This window comes from Hydra viridissima, unplaced genomic scaffold (genome assembly GCF_058129835.1).
Source record: "Hydra viridissima isolate aposymbiotic clone 2 unplaced genomic scaffold, HvirCarnegie_v1 scaffold_9, whole genome shotgun sequence".
Taxonomy (NCBI): Eukaryota; Metazoa; Cnidaria; class Hydrozoa; order Anthoathecata; family Hydridae; genus Hydra; species Hydra viridissima.
The window spans coordinates 921477-943219 of NW_028324308.1; the positions used below are offsets into that span (position 1 = coordinate 921477).

General features: G+C 28.5%; 1 protein-coding gene across 2 annotated transcripts; it reads left to right on the plus strand.

The window, feature by feature from the left end:
• Positions 1-986: 986 nt before the first annotated feature.
• Positions 987-21663, plus strand: LOC145185177 (uncharacterized). Of its 2 annotated transcripts, none has more exons than XM_090097511.1 (19): positions 987-1112; positions 3601-3702; positions 3813-3883; positions 4039-4073; positions 4493-4553; positions 6452-6515; positions 9437-9517; positions 9882-9991; positions 10070-10128; positions 10387-10457; positions 11244-11388; positions 12652-12781; positions 13068-13144; positions 13632-16416; positions 16629-16908; positions 17215-17335; positions 17463-17654; positions 17933-18031; positions 21322-21663. In XM_090097511.1, the coding sequence occupies exons 1-19, from the start codon at positions 1098-1100 to the stop codon at positions 21489-21491; spliced, it is 4668 nt and encodes a 1555-aa protein (XP_089953637.1). In that variant the 5' UTR covers positions 987-1097; the 3' UTR covers positions 21492-21663. The 2 variants fall into 2 exon arrangements, with proteins under 2 accessions (XP_089953637.1, XP_089953638.1); XM_090097512.1 differs by having other exon boundaries at positions 11247-11388.
• The last annotated feature ends 80 nt before the right edge of the window (positions 21664-21743 follow it).

The window sequence follows — 21743 nt, forward strand, 5'->3', positions numbered from 1 at the left end:
TGCTAATTAATTCATCAATTCCTTTATTGGTAAATAAGGTAAATAATGACAAAACGGAATTTTGTGGAAGAGGTGCTCTTTTTTAAAAAATTATGTTTACTTAAAGAACCCAATCATGGCCGCTATGTTGTATTAAATATCAGGTGGCTAAAAATACTCTCTACTGACCAAAAGTTTGAGACCGAAAGTTTAAGAGAGAAAAGTAAGTAAAATGTAAAAAAGTAAGTAAATTTTTGAAGATTTAAATGTCGGTCCTATATTTTTGAAGAAATTCCCTTCGATTTCATTCTTTTTACGAATCTGGGCAATCGAGCAATCTAATTGTTTATGGTTTCAAGAGATAGATTGTCATAACTATCTTCTAAGGTATTCCACATATTCTCTTTTAATCTTTTTCTTTATCTTCATCATTCTTCATCTAAACTTAGCGCTTGAGAGAATTAGATCCCCATACCGTAAAAGGGGTCTCAGCAGAATCTTTCATCGGTTTAGATTCCAAATAACCACCTGTTCACCAGGTGATATTAAAGCCGTTGCTCAGATTTAAGATACAAATTTTGAAAATGATGATGGTGAAGATTAGGATAACGTTAAAAAGGTGAAGACGTTGAAACACCGCCACCCCCATTTGATGTTCTATTATAAAATACTTTAGGATTGCTGAAAAATGCTTTATAATAGTATGCTTCGCTTAACATACCCTATCACTGAAAATATCCCTCAGCACTGAAACTTGAAGAAGTATTGAAGATGGAATAGAGATAGTTTGAAGAAACGCCAGGTTACAGATTTTTTCAGAAAAATATAGCCATGTTCTTATTGGTTTTTGTCATATATAATAATAAAGTGTTTTGTGTGAAAATAAGGTAATTTTGCATATTTTCGACCCCTTTTATTGCTATAACAAAACTCTCGATAACTCAAATTTTTTTCCCCGGTCCCTTCAGAGTCCATGATATCGAGAGTTAACTTCAGTAGAAAGTTTTGATTATATTTTTACACGTTACACGGAATACAAACGGTAAACTACTTAAGGACATTGAGCAAAAGAACTTGGCAGAATATCTGTGCGTTTAGAAGAATAATGCTGATACAGAATGCGGTCCACCTCAGTAAGTAACTTTATTGTTGTCTTATGCACTAAGTTAAGATAAAGAGCTGAAAATCTTGATGAAGCCAATGTTAATTGATTTTAACTCTAACTATTTTGTGCTTTGCATTAGATCATAAAAGACATTTAAAGTAATAGCATAGTAAAGCATCAACTGTAGCATCACTAGCTAATAAATTAGCTGCACTGTTATATTTAGAGTTTTATATAAAGTTTCAAAAATTTGTTAACAATTAGTATGGAAAAACTGAACATGCATTAAGTTTAAATCAAACTGAAGATCTCTCATGTCAGTACATTCTGTTTCTAAATACAATTCTAATAGATATTATTGTTTCAACTGCATATGTTTCCTACTACATGCAAGAAATAGAAAACATATGTAGTAGAAGCAATACTATGTAGTAGAAGTAAAGAACGAAAGATTTCTTTTTTCTTAATTAAAAAATACCCATTTATTTCTGTTAAATAATATTTATAAACTATTTTAATCATCATTTAGTTAATCATGATTGTTGAGTTTAAGAGTTTTTAGTAAATATGATGTAATGTACCACTTTGGTGATGAGTTAAATTTATAAACACTATGTAAAAGCAAGTAAAAATATTATGTTACATGCCTCCCAAAGTCTATAACTGAAAATTAAAAAAAAAACAAAAAAAAACAATTATTGTGACTTGAAATGATACGGTGTGGAAAAGCAATAGAGAAGCCAATATGAGTTCCAGTGAGATGATTTTTAAATCAAAAAATGCAGTAAAACCATGGAAAAATTGAAAACGAAATAAGCATTATTAATTGATTGCATGAAGGAAGATAAAGCTTAAACACATATATGTATATAAAGTATTGAAATGCATCAAGTCAAGTTCTCAATGCCTGTCTGATCAGTTAAAATTTAATAAAAGTGTAAATGTTGTATAGCACATTGCATAGCATTTTCAAAATCTAATTGGCCACTCTTTTTATAAGTCTAAGATGGCAAATATAATATTGATCAAGAAGGGCATCCCAGCTACGTTATTAGATATAATGCCCATATATATATATATATATATATATATATATATATATATATATATATATATATATATATATATATATACATACATACATACATACATACATACATACATACATACATACATACATACATACATACATACATACATACATACATACATACATACATAAATTTAACACACACTTTAGTAGATGGTAATGTTATGTATACTTTTGGAAATAATCAACTTTACAAGTTGTACTTTTCACTAAGATCATTTGTAATCAAAATCTAAACATCACCATGTTTTGTTACATTTAAATATTGGTTCAAATGAATGATGTTATTGATATACTCTGTATAGAAGCCATTTTTAAAAAAATCATTACAAAAGCAAGTCCTTAGAGACCATTAAGTAGTGAGATTATAGAACCTTTGCAAATAAAGGAAAGGATGATTGATGTTAGGGCCACTTAAACAAAAAAGATTGGTGATTTGCTAACAATCTCAGATATCTGATCTTTTCATTATTTTGCACCAATAACCACATGCAAACTTTTAATTAAAGACAAGTAAGGCTGAAACAGATGTGCTTGATAGCACCAAATTATTGCTGATATAGATGTGTATGAGATTTTGCAAAATTATTGGTTTGCTTATATGTTTGAGAGTGACTGGTGGGTTAGTATATTCAAGAATGTGAGTTAAGAAAAGCAAGATGTTAATATTTCAATCATGCAACCTCATGGGCTTGCACCAGCTTTTCATTAGTCACAGTTTAATCATAAATCATACCTATGAATCATGTTTTAGTTGCCATTACACCTCTAAGTATAGTAGTATACATTAATAGTAGAAGACTTTGTTTTGATAGTGGAAAGGTTTGTTAACAGGAAAAGTCATTTTGAATAAACTATAAACACTTTTGCTTATTTGCAAATGGGTGTGCAAACTTGCTTTATTTTGCTAATTACATGAAAACTGTAGATTTCACTAAAAATAAATTTTGCATAAAAAAGTCTTTTTAAATCCAGAAGAGTAGTAAGTTTTATTGAAGAACTGTTAGTAAGTTTTATTGAAGAAAAGTTAAAATTAGTAACCTTGCGCTTACCTGATAAGAAATTAAAATTAGTTTGAAAGAAGAACCTTCCCCTCTCATCCCATGTTTCTCATCTCCCCCTCTTCATACCCTGGATTGTTTTGATATTTATGATCCGGTAGGTATTTAAATGCCAACCTTGAGTCATGGATTTTAATGCCAACCTTGTATCACTTTATAAACCATCATGCTGATTGTACAAAAATCCCTGGTATGAAAAGTTAGTCATCTGATTTATGCTTTTATAATTTGTAAACATGACTTTTTTTATTTATGCAACATTAACAAAACAAAATTTTTGATGTGATAAAAATATAGAAAGATGAGAACTTGGTCCTATGCTTAACAATTATAAAATTTCAAAACAAAAAAAAAATTTTTTTTAGGAAATAAGAATAGATAAGAAAGATGATGAAGATTGTGATAATGAAGTTAGCTCAATCAATAAAAATTTTGAAGGTTGTTGCAAGTGTGCAGAACTTCAAAGGGTTAGTTAAGTTATAAATTTTGACTTTAAATCATAAATATTATACTGATGAAGTATTAACATTTACCTTTTAATTATATAAAAATTATCCTTTTGTTTTTTTTAATCTAGGAGCTTGATTTACAGCGTGACCAATCAAAATCAAACTTTTTAATCTTCAAGCAGAAAGTGATTTCTACTGGGTAAGATTAAATCATAAGTTTTTTGAAAATAGATGACCAACTAATGTTAATAACAAGAGATTAAATTAAAGTCTGGATTTGTTTTCTTTATTAATATCAGTTCAAAAGAGTATTCTTTGAAAAATTACTTAATTTACCTTATTTTGTTTTCTTAGAGAATTAATATCTGAGTTCCATCGAAAAAGTCAAGGTTATCCATTTAACTATCAATTTTTGCAAGAATACTTTTTTTTTTTTTTGCTGCACTATCAGATCTTTCTTTTGTTCATTTATACAACAGTCCCAGTTAATTTATTTGCAATTTGAAAGAAAAATTATCTGCTAATGCTTTAAGCTTATATTCTTTTGTATTCCGTCTTCTGCCGAATATGTAAAGGTTTTTGCAAAAGTTGATTAATTTTGTTTTGTTTTTCTATAGTTAAGATTAAGTTTCAATGTCAAAATCAAAGCTTTGTTTTTGTTAAAAGATTTTGACTAAATAATCATTTATATTAGCAACTATACAAAAAAAGAATAGTGGCATTTGATTTTATTCAGGCTCTAAACATTGTATGACACATTATATGACACATTGTATAACATTGTATGACAGCTGATTTCTTTTTGTAGAGTTGGATAATCAAAAAAGAAGTTTTAATGAATTAAAATCCAAACTTGAAATGTGTTATGGGTAACTAATTTTATTTTATATATTTTTTAAATATTGTCAGAACTATCTCAAATAACTTGTGCACTAATTTGCTGACAGAATTCCTAAAATATTTTATGTGGACAAGTTTTTTAATGATGTAGTTGCTTTTTTTTTTTATCACTCTTTAGTCTTATAACTTAGAGTTGTGAAGTCTTCTTTAACTAAATAAAAATGGATCAGAGTTTTGATGTACAAATTGATTAAGGATAGTTATTGCGTCATGAATCTACTTTTTAAAGTTCTCAGAGAAACACAAATCAGCTGATATAACACTGGTCAAAAAGCCTTTTTTTTTATCAATAGCATTATAAGGTGGGCTAGAGAGTGTTTTAAATGACAGTTTTAAATTTTTTTTCTATTGACTTAGTGATCATGATAGGGGTTGGGTACTTCTTTATCTATACTTTGTGCTCAAATGGCCAATCAAACTCAATGTATTATCATGTGACTGGTTGAATAAAAGGAAAGAAATAATGTCTTTTATTTTCTCTCCAATACTATAGAGATAAAGAGTGAACCATTCTAGCACTTGCTATTTCTGCTTAGTTAATAGCTGGAGATTTACTGGGTAGAACAAATACAAGATTATCCTAATTTGTAATCAGCTTTTAGGCCAGTAGCACATGGCAATAAATTTCCATTCCATGTTCATCATATTGAATAGAGTCTGTACAAGATGATATGGAGATAGAAGAGAGCATTTCAAACTTTTTTCCTCCAAAAAAACTGGGTATAATTGCAAGGAACTGAGTAAAATAATTCACCAAGACATGAAGTTGATGAAAAAATCTACAGCAGGGATTTGATTGTGATGATTTGTAATCCTCCTCTTTGGCAGTGAATGTAGAAAAATCAGCAATACTTCATCAGGTAATCTTTTAGAAATCTGAATGCCACAGTTATACTAGTTATAGATTTGTAATTGAAGGCTGCACAGGAAAAACCACAAATGTCTAAATTCAAAAATTTTCACCTTTGCATCCTTTTCATCATGTACTGGTACTTACCAATTACTTCTGGCATCTAATTGAAAGACCATTGTTATCAGGCACTATCTAGGTGTTTAAAATGTTTTTTTTATTAAAAACTAATAAAGTTTTTAAACACAAAATTCCAGATTTTTTTCAAAAGTAGGAAAAGTGGTCAACTGTGTGTCCTCCCTCCTGTAGTCTTAAAATGGCTTAGCAGTAGCAAGAGAAATTGATCTTAAAGAAATTAATTTTAACCATGATAAGGAGATTTTTTTTTCATTCACCAATTTAATTAATAGGCCATGAGAGAATTTCCTTTAAATGAAGTTTGTTAGTTTCCTTGTCAATCTTGTGTAATCATGAAATAACGGTCATAAATCACTAGCTGTTTATTATTTAATTCTATTTTATTTCTCTGCATTATGATTTTATCACTATATTATTTTACATATTTTATTTCAATATTCTTTTCAGCTATTTTAGTAATTGATTGTAATTTAACTATTAATTAGTAAATATCAGGCATTTTTATTAATGTTTCTTTATTATAAAGTTAATTTTTCGGCTATAGTTTTAAGTATAATTTTCAGTTTGATGAGTGATTGCTTTGTAATAAGAAGAATTCTTCTTCCTCTTTGACTTCTGAAAGATTTCTGAAAGTAGGTATTAGTAGAATATCAAAGCACCACCAAGTTTGAGTTTATTAAGTTACTATGGTATTTTTGTGAACAAATTTTGTTGACACTGGGATGTTTTAAAAAAATATCATTTGAAAGAAATTTGTAAACCTGGTAACCCTTTGGTTGTCTAAGTCATTTCTTATGGGTAGTAATGTTGTTTTATGGGTAGTAATGTTGTTTTATGGGTAGTAATGTTGTTTTGTGTAACATTTAAATTATTTTTAAGTGAAACTGGTTCTCTTCGAATCCAGCTGGATAAAGCTCTCCAAGCAAATGAACCATTAAAAAAGGTAATTAGTTTTTATTAGGGCTTCATGTAAAATTTAAAACTATGCATCGTAACTAGAGTTAAGTTGGCTTTTCTATCAAATGACTAAACACTTCAATAGTAACCTTTCCTAGTGTATAAAGAGATTACTTAGGGTTGTTCTAATTATTAGTCTTTTGATGCATGTCTTTCTACAATCTAATTCAATCTGTATGCAAGAAATTCCAATTGATCTTTGTTAATAAAACTGAAACAATTGGCGACTAGTACTTTCCTTTATAAAATGCTAATAGCTTTACAAGGTTCTTTAGTCAAAGTTCCATTTTATTCTGAATTGTTGATTTAGATTAGGAAATCATTTCTTGAATGCTCTAATTGTTCTGAGAGTAAAAAAAATTCTGATTGTTCTTTTCATACTTTGTCTTTATTGTGATTACTCATTTTACTTCAGAAAAATCATGCTGTTTTTTTTTTACCATGTTAGTTCTGCCTAAAATCTAATATAAGCACTTAATACTTTCAAAAACTCTGGAACCATTTGTTAAAAATTCTCACTTAACTATCACAGCATTATTTAGGGACACTATCAAAAATGATACATTTAATGTTCCTGTGTAATCAATACAAAAAAGAATGGTATTGTCAAATAAAATTGAATAATAGGCCATATTAAAATGAAGAGTATTACAATTATTTTTAACAGAATCATTAGTCAATTTTTTGAAAAATATCTGTGCTTTTTTCTACAGATTCTGCTATCACTTTTTCATAGATTTTGAATTCCTGTCTCTCTTAACAAATGGAAAATTCTGTAGTAATAAAACCACATTTGCTTGCTTTAAAATACAATATGAGTTTAAAAGGAATTATTTTACAGTAAATCAATTAATGTTTTCATAATAAAGAAAATTAAATATATTTTTTTAGATATCTATTTTAAAATACTAGATTTTAAAAAAATGTATTTTACTATGAATTAATTATCGATCTTTGGTTTTTTGTGTTGGTAACAAATAATAACAAATGAAGTACAAACTTAGATATCAGTCGTGACATTTTGAAAAACAGAATAACAGAAGGTATGTGAAGTGTCTCAAATTAAGTTGTCAAAATACAATAGTATATGAAAGCTTAAGAGATAAAGTCACATGAGATAAAAGCTATAAAAAATTTTAAAAAACTTTTTTTGAAGTGCGTTCTAATCATGTTAAGTTATAATTTTTTAATAAATTTATCAAAGAATGATAACCGGAAGTATGCTTAAACTTTTTTGTCACTTTCTTTAGTGTTACAAAAAGCAACACTAAAGAAAGTGACAAAAAAGTTTAAGCAGATGTACATTTCAACTTATTTTTGACAGAATTTTTTCGAAATAAACTTCTGGCTGCTCTTTTTTTTTAATAATCTTTATACCTGTATTTGTTATTATCACTTGACTCGTTATAAATTCTTGATAAAGTCTGAAAAAATTACATAGCAATAATATTGGTCAAATGTTGAGCTTATTTCTCAATATTGTTGTAAAATGGGAAGAAAAAGCGTCAGTGAAGCCATCAAATAGTAAATTACTGGTTTAAGCAAAGAAGACAGTGAGAGTGAACAAGAAATTGGAAAAATTTTAGTAGTGAGTGTTGTGTAAGGAATACAAATAAAAATTATGACATGACAAATGAGGTCAAAGATTCACCAAGGTAGGCCTCAAAAGTTGACAAATAGAGATGAACACCATCTCTATAGAATGGCTAGACAAGATCCTATCTTAAGTTGTAGAACTCTAGCTGATGAATTTAACAAAATACATTTAAAAGTTAAGGTAAGCAGAGTGACAATCAGAAAAACTTTGCTCAAATTTAAAGTAGGAACTTATGTAGCTGTTGGAAAACCTCTCCTATTCATTAAAGACCAACTTAAGAAAAGAAAATAATGCAAGGAATGCTTGTCTTCAACAGGCAAGGAAAATGGTTTGTTAAGAGATTGAGGTCAGAAAACTACAATCCTAGGTTTGTGGTACCAAGGGTACAAGGTGGCAGAGGATCTGTAGGCATCTGGTGTTGTTTCTCTGTTAAAGGATCAGGTCAATGCAACATTTATACAGATCAAGTTAATCAGTTTACTTATATTTCTACCTTGACTGCCTGTCATTAGCTGCAAAATTTTAATTATGATGCCCTATTGTACCAGATCACTGGATCTTAATCCAATAGAAAACATTTGGGCTCAACATTTGGGATGGAAGCTCAAATGATCAAAAGTAAACTAATTCCTCTGGATAATTTAAACAAGGTTTTAGTGGAAGTCTGGAACTAAGTATCAATAGAACTTTGCATGAAGTTGGTTGAGTCAATTCCAAATAGAGTAAGATCATGTTTAAAAGCAAATGGAGGATATTTTTGTTACTAATTTACTTTTTTTTTATCTTTGTAAACATAGTGTGCTTAAATTTATTTGTAATTTCTTTTATTGTATCAGTTTATCATTATTACAACCATTATTGCTGTAATAATATTAATTTTTTTTGCCTTAACTGTAAATATATCTTCTAAATAAACAATATAAAAAAAAGATTTTTTTAATCTTTTGGTTTTTATTTTATGCAACTTTATCTTTACTGAATGTTAAAAGTTAACAATTCAATTAAACTTTCTTGCACTACTGTATATTACATGTAAATAATACATAAATTATTGCTTGATTTATTTCAAATAATTGATATAGAGGTTTTCAGTTTATTTGTTATAACTCTTTCTCAACAGAAAAACAAACCACTGCCATTATATACTATGAATGTCTATGATTGTTTACTATCTGAAACTAATGATGGTTTCTCTCCTTTTTATATTTATATTCATGGAATAATTTTTTTTTTTTTTTTTTTTTTTTTTTTTTTTTTTTTTTTTTTTTAAAAAAAACTATTTACCTTTTTAATCATCTTGATGTCTTTAGACACTAAGACGTTTTGAAAAAGAGAAAATGCAATTAGAGTCAGAAGTTCAGCAGCTAAAAAATTCACTTAATGATAAGGAGGTATGTGTAACTTGCTGGTAAACTATAAAATGTTTTCTATAAAGAAAACGTTCTTTTTTGTTTTTCGTAAAAAATAATTATAAACGTCAAAGTTGTTACAAAATACTAAAAATACCTTGTGTCACCCTGTTTTATAAGTCAGCCTGTAAGCCTCAGAATTTTAACTAAAAGTAGGAGCTTAATGTTTTATAACCTGTGTATTAGTCGTGTATTTTCCTCAGATTAACATTTTTGTCTTATTTCTTTCTTGTTCAAGTTTAAAATGGTTCAAAAATGTTCTAAATGAATGTTTTTTAACCATTCTAAACTTGCTTAATGTATTGACTTTTACATTGGTGTATGTGACAGATTAATTTTATTTCAGGGAGAAATTATTGAATTAAAAAAAGTGACATTTGCATCTCAGCTGACACAAGACACATTAAAAAGAACCAAAAGTGATACAGAAAAGGAACATGAACGTGATAAAAAAAAGTATTTTTTGATTTTAGTGATTACTATTTTTCTTTAAAGAGTTTTTTTAAACTTATACTATTCAGTATATTGTTTCAGAGTAATAAACCAAGCAAAACTTCTTGACAAGCTTAACAAAAAGTTACAAGAACTTACAGGTAATAATTATGTTTTTATCAAACTTTCTAGAAGGAGCAGAATGCTTCAATTCACTATGCAGCAGTGGATGTGATAAAACCGCAACAAGTATTTTATAATGCAGCAGCTGTTTTGTTTAATTTTTATATAAAAATGTTTCGTTGATAAGTATTTATCAGTTTTGTTTATGTCTGTTAATAATATTTTAATTGCTTCTGTAACCAAATATCTTACATAAATCACTTCTTCAGTAATTTTTTTTTTTTATTTTCTTATAGCCAAAAGAAAAGAAGATATACACTTGTTGAAACAATTAGAAAAAGAAAATAAAAAAATGAAAGAAGAAAAGGTGATTTTAACAATAAAACTTTATTTAAAAAAAAAGATTACTAGTTTTCTCCTATTTGCGATTAGAAGAAGTGCATAGATTTTTTACAAAATCACAACAATATCGCAAAAAGTGATTGGTGAAAATTTTTTAGTTGCAATAAAGCACTTTGTTTCTCACGCTAAACCACCTATAAATCCTGTGCTCTTGTTAATAGACAATCATTAAAGCCACATTTCTTATGAATCAATAAGATAAACCCAAAAGAAACATTTGATTTTACTAAAATTTCTGCCACACTTCAGTCATAGATTGCAGTCTTTTAATATTTCAATGTTTTTTGATATTTCAGTGTTTTCATTACAAAACCATTTGTTTTGTTTTATGAGAAACTTGAAATCGCAGAAAAAAATATAAGTATTGAGCTAAAATCTGAAATTGATAAAATCTTAGCATAAGAGTGTGACTGCATTTTTAAAGAAATGTGCACTAAAAAGATGATGATGAAAATGTTTTAAGAAAATCGTTATAAATTGAGTGATTGCTAATTGAATAAAAAGTTTTTCCTTTTTCTTTTTTTTTTTTTTCTCTTTTGAAAAGTTTCTTAATTTTTGTTAATAATATGAGTCTAATGCTAGGTTCAATTTTTTTTTTTTTCTCTAATTGAGTTTGTTTGACTAAAGCTTTAGTGAGAAAATGTCAAGAATTTGATATACGATTTACCTAAATATCAATCTAATAAAGTTGTTTTTTTGTTGTTATTTTCAGTAAAGCGTAATATAGATAACTTTTTTATACTTCAAAAAGAAGGATCAAAAGTTGGATGGAAAGAAAGATGTGAAGAAAGATGGAAAAAAAGTTCGAAAGAAAGATGTGAAGAAAGATGGAAAAAAAGATGGAAAGAAAGATGTGAAGGATACAAAAAAAAAAAATGCAGAGAAATCAAATTTAGGTAAAAAGTTCCTTTAATCTTAAACACTTTTTATTGTAGAAATTGAAACTAGAAGAAAAGTCACAGTACTATTTTTAAGAAAATTATAAGTAATGTTAAAAACAGCAAAGAAAACCAATTCTCATCAACGTTTTTTTATTTTCAAATAAAATTTCTCTGCATCTCAGGTGTCAGCTAACTGCAGGCCAGATTCATCCATTTTTACTATATGCAGAGTAATTATCACTGTAATTATCAAGAAATTTTAACCAATAGCATATCGTTATTTTTTTTTTAACAAAAGAAAGACTTATAAGGTTGCCAACCCTGTTATATCAAAATAATATTGTGTGAAAACTTGAAAAAGAAGATATTATTTTGATATACTTGATCTAATGTAGTTATTAATCTTAGTTGAGTATCAGTGTTGACTATAACCATGTTTTTCTAAATGGCAATCTGCATCGGCTTCTCAAATTTTATGAACACAAACACAAAGGTTTTTTACAAATGTTTGTAATTACTTCAGGGGGCTGTAAGTTTAATAGTCTTAGGAAAGGTTTTATTAGCTTATTTTAAAATACACCAAAAAAATTTTTTTTCATTCTATTTGAAAATTCAGCAACAACTTGCGAGGAAATGGTTGTGATGAGTCTTTTAGATGAATCCCAAAGTTAGCCATAAATAACTGTTCTAAACTCTAAAGTAACTTTGATCATTTTGAAATCTTTATTTACTTGAAAACAACCTTAGATTTATATCAATTGTGTGATAAAATTGTGATCAATTTGAATTACCCCCTGATATACATCATGTGATTGAAAAAAAACTAAAATAAACTATGTTCATTTTGTTGATTAAAATGATGAAATAAATGTGCATTGTAATGTACTTTATTGCTTTATAATTTTAAAATACACTTGGTTTATGGATGAAAAAAATTGGTCATAATGTTATTGGTTGAAATCACAAACAGTAGTGTCTAAAAAGCTCCTAATGGGTTGTTAATAACTAAAAATGGTCCACTACTTTGCTTAAAATATGTTTTGAAAAGATGCCAGGATTTGTAAAAGTGTTTTTGAAATTAAAAATTGCCCTAGTAAGAAAAAATTGCTTTTGACCTGAGAAGCAGATGTTAGACCATATTTGGAATTAGTTTAACTTATGGTAAATATGAATATGAATCCAATAGTGTGTTGTTTGTTTTGTATTTAAATCTTGTTTTTAATAACTCAAATATTTCTTTTTTTTAAAACTTTCAAGCTCTTTGTTTTTTTACTTCAGGCAGAGCCAGTCGTACTTCTCCACGTGGTGTTTTATCTCCTTCTCCTTCCCCTTCCCCTTCTCCTCCCCATTCACCAAAACATGTGCAACACAGAGCAAAAATTAATGAACCTGTAATTGAAAAGGCTAAGTATGCTCAACATAAGAATTTATTCCAAAGCTATTTTTTTAACAAATTAAGTTTATAAATGTTTAAGCAAACATTTTATTTTGAATTTTTTGTTTACATTTTCAGATATGACTTTTCAAAAAGATTTATATGTTATTTTGAAATTTACTTAGAAATAATTTATGATTCTTTGGATGTTATCAAGTTTTATTAAAAGCATAAAAGCCCGGCTATCATGTTTTCTCTACATTATTTATAATATTTCACTAACAACTTTTTAATTTATTATTTTTTTGTTAATGTATAGTACTCCAACATCGCCAGATATAACATCCTCTGATGGGGATAATTCAACAGATAGTGATTCAGACGCATCTGATAACGGTAAAAATTTTATTGTAAATATCTTTTATATTTAGTGTGACTGCATGATATGATTATGTGGTATTTTTGCTAATTTGCTCCTAACATTTTGAGGGATGAGATCATCATTGAAAATTAACATTTGTTGAGCTTTACTTCGATACAAATATTCTTATAACATACTTGAACTGGAACCTTCCTACATTCTAAGTTTTCTGGGTTTACTTAAATGAACAAACAAAGATAATTCAAAAAAACAAAATTTCTATTTACAAAAGTGAAAAAATTTTTATGTAAAAAGAATTTTCATAAACTTGTTTGATATCCTTCTTTATCAACATGTTAAAATTATATTATTTTATTTTTATATTTTTTCTCCTTTAGATAATTTACATATATATATAGATATAGATATAGATATATTTTTTTTATAATTAAATACTTTAACAAGAATAACTTTGTCCATTTTATTACCAATTTATTTATTAAACACATCGTATGTTTTTAGATGTTGAACTTCAAAATTTGTTTCAGCTGTCAAATGAACTAACTCCCGAGATTCGTACGAATTTTTCTCCACCATTATCTCCTATCCCAGCCTCTCCAAAATCTTGTTCTTTCAGTCAAACACAAAAAGATCAATCAGATTCTTTAACTTCTAGAAACGTTTCTGCTATTTTAGACAGAGATTTGTCACTTTCTGATTCTGACAGTGAAACATTTGAAAGTTTTTCTGATATCAATTCTCAAAAAGAAAATCCCTTCCTGGTTAAAAGTGATGACTCTGTTAAAAAAGTAGATGAAATTGTTTCTGTGAATATTATTGAAACTATCACTGATGCAAATGATGATGAAAGTATTGACTTTTCTGTTATTAGTGTAAAGACTAACACTGATAAAGAAAGCAACTCTGAGTTAAAAAGAAAGAAAAAAAAGATGAAACTTAAAAAGGACATAAATAATTCTGAGTTTATTTCCTCATCAGAAAGCGAAAGTGAAGGTTCAAGCAAACTGTTGAAATGCAACGAAAAGTCACCACAATTTGTTGAAGGGTGTGCTGAAATAAAATCTGAAATTAAAAATGAAATAAATGCTAATGTTGAATCAAATTTGGAATCTGTTTCTTTCAGTTCTTCGCCAGTGTTAAATCAAAAGTGTGTAAGTGTTTCTAAAAGTACAAACCAGTTATCTGAGCATAACACTTACTCTCTGCTTCAAGATAAAAATGATCAAAAAGAGGATGTTGGTAGAATTTTATCAGTAAGCTCTTGCTGTGTGAATGAACAAGTTTTTGAACAACCATTATCAACAAATTACACCTCACAAATTGAGTCAATACCAATTACCAGCCAGCATTCAGCATTTACATGTGTTCCTTCAATCCAGTCTACAACAACAACTGTAACAACTTGTAATGTTGAGCAATCCAGTTTAACATATCCTAATATGTTCCGACCATTATCACCCCCACTTTCTCCTATTCCACCATCACCAGGTAGGTCACTCCTTACGCCCATAATATCACCATTGCCACAGAATGACTATGGTCAATACCCAACTCTTATTTCAAATCAAGTATCTTCATCCAGACATACACATCTAACTCCAATTATATCTCCTCTGCCACAGACTCCATTACCTGAATCTGTTTCACCGCTTCCTCTTTCTCCAACTATATTATCTCCACCTCTCATTAGAGGCTCAGCTTTATTACAAGCTGAAAATATATCTACTTTTGCCCCAAAACCTGTCACACAACGACTAGTAGCAGATGAAATGGCCATGAAAAACATTAATAGTAATATTGAACAGCCTGAATTGCCTTGTAGTATGAGGATAAGAGGTTTGGAATGCAATGACTTCGGAATTAAAAAAAGGACTTCTGATTTGCTAAATAAAATTGAAACAAAACTCATCATTAGCTCTCAAAAAACTGATCATATTGGTTCAGTATACTCAAAACACAGTTTGTTAAAGCAAGGTCCGTTTGCAGCAAAGCGTTCACTATTGCTCAATGAATCCTATGATCCTGTTACAAAAACAACTGACACAAAAAGTTTTAACCAAAAAAATTGCACTTCTTCAATTAGATTAGTTACAAAAGCTTTTCAAGCGACCTCTAGAAATGTGGAGAGTTCCATTATTGTTAGTGTTGATCAAAACATCTCAAATAAAAACTCAAATAAGATGGATTTAAATTTTGTTGACACAAAAGTTCCTGTCATGGATAAAGATGAATTGAAAACATCTGCTACCTTAACTACTTTTGAAAAAAAGGGGAGTTTAAAACGAAAGCCATCACTAATTTCTCCTAATGATGCAAGCTTATTTAAAAAGCCAAAAGTAAATGAAAAGCTTTCTACTTTTGATACAAGTTGTACAAGTATTGCATCCTACAACCAGAAATGTGATCAGGACAGTAACACCACAGATATGATAACCATTTCCCCTAAACTTGTTGATGTTTCAAACAATTCCTATAAAGGAATTCAAGAAGACTTATCAAGCATAAACTGCAGTGTATCTAGTAATCTTTCTACTAATTTGTGCACACAAATTTCAAGTTCTGTTAAAACTCTTGAAATGAAAAAAGAAAAAGCAAATTCAATAAAACATAACAATATAAATATGGTTAGAATCTCAGTATCAAATGATTTTGTTGAAAGTAAACCACATAAAGAAGGTGAGGTTTTTGATGCAGAAGATATTACCACATGTGAATGTACACCAGTAGGAATAAATAAAGATAATATGATAAACCCTGCTCCTTGTTCTGAAGAGCTTAAGTATCGAAAGCGTGGCAGTAAACAAACTGAAGCTGGTTATGTTTTACAACTACTTAAAAAGTTTTCAAAAAAGTCCATAAACAAACAGCGTCTCATAAGTGCATTGAGTGATAAAGTGAACACTAGTGCAGCGTCTCTATCTCATGCTATTGTGAAACATGTTGCTTCATGTGAAGTATTTTTGTTACCAACCATGTTGAAATTACTTCAAAAGACACTTTGTACAGAATGTGTAAAGAGTCGTTTTCTTAACATAACACAATCTTGTTGTAAATTATGTGCCAAGCCAGTGTTGAGCAATATGTCCTTTTATGAGACTTGTCATCCAATAAGTCTCTTAACCACCCAAGTACTTACTGAAACTGAAAATAATCTTTTGTGTGTTCTCAATGAATTGATAAAATTACCACATCTCAAAAAGTTGTTTAAATTGCTTACTCAACATAGCAGAAGTACAGTACTAGAAGGAAAGGGTGAAATGCTGTCTTGTGAGATTTTAGCAGTGTGGTATGTTTTATTCTGTTTTATTTTGTTTGTAGGCCTTCCATTGGTAAATATTTGTTTTAGTAATTAAGAATAATTATTTGTAACTATTTATATAATTATCATTAATCATATTTAAAATTTAATATTAAAATTTATGAAATGAATATCATTAAAAATCCTGTGTGAAAAGTTTTTTTTCTTTTTCTTTTAAAAAAATTTTTTTTTTTTTTTAGTCGTTGGCTTGCTGCAATATGCCGGCTAAATAACAAACTTGAAGACCTTATCTATTTCATATACATTATTGCACATGATCGAGTATCTCACATCAATTTTGCAATGCTTTTTATCACTTGCTATTCAATATGGCCGTCTATCATTCTTCGATCTGACTTGGTTTCCCAAAATGAAGATAAGCTTGTATTTCATAAAGTTAAACTTTCACCTATGTCTGCGACATTTCTATTACTAGCATTCTCAGAAGCTGCTTTGAAAGGGGATGCTAATTCTCTGAAGGTTTGTATTTGAGTTTTAAGTTTTATAGTTTTGGTTATGTTGACATTAACTGTATATTTCTTTAAGTCTCTGTATCCTTTGATTTGCATATTCCGTATGTTTTGGTTAAAAATTTTATTAAAATGTTGAAAAAAAAGTTTTTAAAAAGCAAAAATCCAACTTATAAATGAAAAAATTATACTATGATACTATATCTGTTTAAAATGATATAAATGATCAAAAATAATAAGAATTTGAAAAAAGTTTACAGAGATAACAACTTCAAATATTATTTTAAAAACACCATTTAATTCTTATAAATTTTAGATTCTGGAGCATTTATTTCTTATAAATTTACCAGTTAACAATGCACTTTTAAAAGAACTTGTAAATGAACTCTTTCTTCTTCTATGTAATCACGAACTCTCTTTTATGGTGAGGAATGCAGGTACAAGTTCTTTGTTGTTTCTCAGTTTAATTTTATTCTTTTTTACAAAAAGTCTTCCTTTCTAAAATTTTTTGTTTTTGCAACAAATGAACATTTAATGCATTTATTTGCTTGCTGTGTTTTGAAGGAACAAAAGAGCTCATTATGTGTCCTTATGCTTTCTCAACTGCCAAGTCTGTGGCTCTTGTTTGTACTCACCTTGGTTGGGAATGGACTTATAATGTTTTAATATTGTCAACAATCATTGAATATTTAAAGCAAGCATTCACTGGAGATGAGATTCACCCAGACAATGTTGCTATTACAATAAGGTTAATTGGTAAGGGTTTTGAATGATTTCATGAGAATAGTCTTTTAATAGTATTTTTTGAAAAATGTTGATCAAGTAAGTAAAAGCAGTTCATGAAAGAAAAGTTTAATGATTTTTTTTTTTTTTTTTAAAAAAAAAAAAAATGTCTTACTACAAACAAATTCTAACAACCTCCCAGTTTCTCTGGATAGTTGTTAGCATTTGTTTGGAGCAACTGGCTTCTCAAAAATATATTATTTCTGCCTTTAAAAGGTTGAGTTTTGTAAAAATTTGTTGTATTATTTAAGGTTTTCTCTGTCAATTTGGATTGAGTTGCCAGTATAGAAATTTTAATGAATTATCTGGATTTTTGGCTGCAATCCTTCAAAGATGTGTAACTAAGCAGGGTAAGGTTTTTTTGTTTCTTTTAAGATAATTGTTTAAAAGATTATTGCTTAAGTGATGATGGTTTGATATACTTTTCTTAAATTAGTTTAAAGATGAAAAAAAAGGGCTTTTGGTATTAAATGATGCAAATATTTAGAAAGTTTAAATTTATTTTGTAAATATAACAGTGTTCATATAATGTAGTTAAGATAAGTTTTTGCAGGAATATTACAGTGGTCATATCATGTTATTACAGTGGTCATATCATGTTATTACAGTGGTTATATCATGTTTTTAGGTTGGAAACAATGTTCTTTTGCATTTTCATGAAAAAGTTTAGTTTATTACAATCCTTTGAATAAACATAATCAATCTACAATATAATCACTATTATCATCAACAAAAATTCTCTATGTATTAGACAAAGAATGGGTCCCATCCTTGTAGAAGCTGCCTGTCTGCATTTTGAATAATTTAAAGATCTGGGCTTCAATCTGACAATCCTCAGCAAAGTTCTTCTTTGCCGTGTGAAATTGCAGGATACAGAAAAGATGATAATCACTTGGAGTAATGTCTGAAGAATATTGCAGGTGGGGCAAGATTTTCCATCCTATCTATAAGCTTAAGACATGTCAATTATGCTGTATGTGGCTGCAAATTGTTGTGCAGAAAATAAATCTTTTGGTGCTGTGGTTGCGCTTGAATGACTTTCTGCCTAAATCTTTCCAGTTGTTGACAGTAAGAGTCAGTTGTTATGGTGTTGTTGGGAGAAAGAAGTACAAAATTTACAATCAAGATAGTGCAGCACTGATGTGTGAGAGGATTGGAGTGTGGAGGCTATACAGTAGCTTTTGAGTCTTGGATCCTCTTCCACCAGTTCACACACTGTTTCATAATAAACTTCATTTGGACAACCAGACCTTTGGACAACCCATAAGTTGGAAGTAATTGGAATGAGAATGTTGAAAACTAATTTTACAAGTGTGTTTGGTTTCACTGCCTTGGTCTAGGGCTCGGTTTATGTTATGTTCAGCATCACCTGTGGATTGACCAAGCTGGATCTCATAGAAGATGAAGTGATGAGTATGGAATTTCTGATTTGACGTTTTATGCCAAGGGAATCACCTGTACTTGCTTATATAGTTGCGTGGAAATTTCTAGAAAATAATGTACCATTGATGCATTAAAACAAAATGCTAGAGCATTCTAGAAAATTATAGAACTTTCCATGTTCTAATGAAATTCATTTGTAATGACGCAAGTGCGAAAGAACTTTCTTTCTAACACAATATATTTACATAGTTATCATGTTCAGTGTTCATTAATTATGTTATTCTCACCAAATATCTGATAAATTGCAATAAATTTTGTTTTAGTCACATAGTTAGACCAACCCAAAGAAGACAATTGATAGACTAAGACATGTACCAGAAAAAATCTGCACAGACATTAGAAAGGATATTTAACTATTGTATTTCGATATTGAATGTTATATATATTTTGAAAGTACATATATTAATATTATTAAATTTCACTTAAGAAAGTTTGTAAAGTTTTGTATGTGAGAACGCACGCACTTTGCGTTTTACACTCGACATCAGCTTTTGCACAGTTTTTGGTTGGACTTTCTTGGTAGCTCTAATCCATTTATTTTTGAAATCTTTAATGTTTTTGGCTTCTTTTACATTGAACCTTAGTTTTCTTTTGACAAGAGCCCAATATCTTTCAATAAGACGTAGTTCAGAACAATTTGGTGGATTGCAGTGGTTTTCAACGAAATCTATTTAATGTTCTCTAAGCCACTTTAAAATTGTCCCAGAGTAGTGGCATGATGCTAAATCAGGCCAAAATAACGGGTTACCTGTGTGCTCTTAAAAGCAGCAAAAGACATTTCTTGAGGCATTCTTTTATATACATTTTGGTGTTAATTGTTCCCGTAGTCAAAAAACAAGAGCTTCTTTCACCACATTCACAAATTGCTTGCCAAACTAAGAATTTTTTAGTGAATTTTTGTGTTCCAATACATTTATAATTGGAATTCAGTTTCTTGTAATTAGTTGCTGAATAATATTGGTGTCCTGGAAGAGATCAGAAATATGCAGCACAATAAGTTTCATCATCAATAATCAAACAAGATTTTTTAGCACATAATCTTTTATAAAGCAGCTTTGAACATTGAATTGCGACATTTTCTTGCTTTTCTTCACAACAAGAAACTTTTTTCTTTTTATTAAGATTCATAGCCACAATTTCTCTTTACTCTTTGTATAGTGGAAGCACTTGTCTTAAATTTATTCACTAAAGTTTGAACAGAAATCTCCGGTTTTCTGTCTAAGGCATCTTTAACTTTTTTACCAAGATCTCGTCTAATAAAACCTTTTTTTTATTCCACTTCCTGATTTTCTTTTGATTGTACCAGTGTCCTTAAATCATTTCACAACGCTCTGCACTGTTCTCAAAGCAATCTGCAGCTCTTTAGAAATTGTTTTGTTTGATACGCCAGGAATTTCAACAAGAAAAAGGAAAATTTTTCTCGCTTCTTACTTGATTTGATGACATTTCAATAAAAACTAATTGTTTTAATAACAGTTGTTTGAATTTTGAATAACATTAATACAAATACATTTTAAAACAATAAGTTATTTTAAATGATGCACGGTTTCCGTAAACACCACATTAGAACACCCGCAGATTTTTTCTGGTACATGTCTTATTTTAAAGCAGGCTTAAATTAGAGCATCATAGTTACTATTTTAACACATAATTTTGTTAGTAAATTCTTTTTTTTTTACATTACTATATTAGTATTACTAATGGTAAAATAAGAACTTTTTATTTTATCTTTTTTATAAGTTTAATAAAAGAATTTTTAAAAAGACATCTGTATTCTTAAAAAGAAGTCTGGGTATTAAAAAGGTAAAAACTATTCAAAAGGAAATTTTTAAAAGTAAACAATATTGTGAAACTCTTTTATGATTGCTGCAAAATGTTTTATCAACTTAGACATAAGAATAGGTCTTGTGGCTGTAATGTAGACTACTTGCTGGCAAAATTAAAGTTTTGAAGTTTCATAGAAAGTTTTACTTGGTTTTTAGATTGTGTACCTTAATCCAAAGACAGTTTTATATTAATTATTCTTAAAATTTATATTAAAACAAATTTAAAATAATTTTTAGTTGCTGTTGTTTTTTATTTTATAAGTGAAAGATTTAAAAAACAAACAAGGCAGCTGAAATCAATTTTTTTTTTTTCAGTTTTAATTTCAAGTTAAAGATTCAGATTTTAGTTAACATTATTTTTGTATTTTCAGCTTCTGTCAGTGAAAGTGTCCAAATAGCTACCACATTAACTTTGATGGATATGGTTCCGAGTCAACCTCAACTGATATCTCTTATAGAAACATGGATTCAAAGTCCAAAAGAATTTCCAGTACCTACTTATATTGAGCAAAGTTTGAGTAAAATAAATAAACTCAAGTGAAAAATAGTTTTTATATTTTCGGCAAAAAGACAACTAAGGAAGTTGTTTACAATTTTTTGTAATATTTAACTTGTATTTTTAGTTTTTTAATGTTAAAAAAAAAAAAAGTAAAACATGATTTGTTATTTTTACAGCAAGTTGTTCTATTAAATAAATATATCTTGCCAATGAATCTTCTCTTTTTTTTATGTTAACAAGTTGTTGTTGTTGTTTGTTTTTTTGTTTTTTTTTTGTTTGTTTTTTTTTTGTGAA

Excerpts from the sequence above, each read along its gene's own strand:
- LOC145185177 (XM_090097511.1), top strand. Across the intron at positions 4,074-4,492 it reads GTTCCATCGAAAAAGTCAAG|AGTTGGATAATCAAAAAAGA; the intron begins GTTATCCATTTA and ends TTCTTTTTGTAG. Across the intron at positions 6,516-9,436 it reads CAAATGAACCATTAAAAAAG|ACACTAAGACGTTTTGAAAA; the intron begins GTAATTAGTTTT and ends TGATGTCTTTAG.